Source organism: Myotis brandtii, unplaced genomic scaffold (genome assembly GCF_000412655.1).
Source record: "Myotis brandtii unplaced genomic scaffold, ASM41265v1 scaffold7337, whole genome shotgun sequence".
NCBI lineage: Eukaryota > Metazoa > Chordata > Mammalia > Chiroptera > Vespertilionidae > Myotis > Myotis brandtii.
This window is the reverse complement of record NW_005370911.1, coordinates 9,830-10,874: the sequence shown is the minus strand read 5'-3', so window position 1 is coordinate 10,874 and position 1,045 is coordinate 9,830. Positions and strand designations below refer to the sequence as shown.

The window sequence follows — 1,045 nt, the reverse complement described above, 5'->3', positions numbered from 1 at the left end:
TGGTGGATAGATAATCATATGCTTTACAAAGTGACCCCTTGATATTTCCAAACCCACATGGAAACATAGGCAGTTCCTCCAATGTTAGTCAGTATATTCTCTATGCTGTATTTATATGCCTGCGACTGTTTTATAACAACCACCAACTTTTACCTCTTACTCCCTTCAACGTCTTCACTCACTCCTCCATCCCCACTTTCCTCTGGCAGCCATCACTCTGTTCTCTGAATCTATGAGTTTGATTACATTTTGTTCATATTTATTTCTTTTGTTCTTTAGGTTCTACATGTGGGTGGAATCATCTGGTGTTTGTTTTTCTGTGTCTGACTTACTTTACTTTGCCTAATACCCTCTAGGTCCATCCATGGTGTCATAGGATTTCATTGTTGTTTTTCTATAACCGGGTAATGTTCCACTACATAGAGGTACCAGCACTTTCCATCCACCTTTCTCCTGACGGGCACTGAGTCGCTCCCATAGCTCGGCCATTGTAAAGAAGGCTGCAGGGAGCATGGGGTGCATGTACTCCTTCCAATCAGAGCTTCCGGTTCTTGGGAAATACACCCAGATGTGGAGTCACTGGGTCATGGGCAGTCTTCCTTGTAATTTGGTTGTTGTTGCTAATCCTCACCTGAGGGTATTTGTTCTACTGATTTTCAGAGAGACAGGAAGGGAGGAACACCCATTTCCACCCTCGCTCTTTCCTTCTGCATTTCAGGCTGAGCCAGTCTGAGCCAATGAAGAGGTTTTGGTTGCACTTCCCCATGGGTTTACATCACCGTGTAAGTATCAGTACTACTACCCGTGTACAGAGCACAGTAGTACTCGGCCTCATCCTCAGGCTGAGCCCCTGAGATGGTGAGGGCGGCTTTGTTCCCAGAGATGGAGCCAGAGAAGCGATCAGGGACCCCAGAGGGGCGGCTGTTTGTGCTGTAGATGAGTGTGCGTGGAGGCTTGCCTGGGGTCTGCTGGTACCAGCTGGGGTAGTTACTACTAGAGATGGCCCCAGAGCTGAGGCCACAGGTGAGTGTGACTGTCCCTCCTG

The 1,045-nt window shown here is 47.8% G+C and overlaps 1 protein-coding gene across 1 annotated transcript in view; it reads right to left on the bottom strand.

The window, feature by feature from the left end:
• Positions 1-770: 770 nt before the first annotated feature.
• The window catches only part of LOC102264005, a 3,753-nt gene continuing 3,478 nt past the window's right edge, over positions 771-1,045 (bottom strand). The window contains exon 3 of the mRNA XM_014530360.1: positions 771-1,011. Within this exon, the coding sequence (XP_014385846.1) occupies positions 771-1,011 (241 nt within the window). The remainder of the gene's footprint in view (positions 1,012-1,045) is intronic.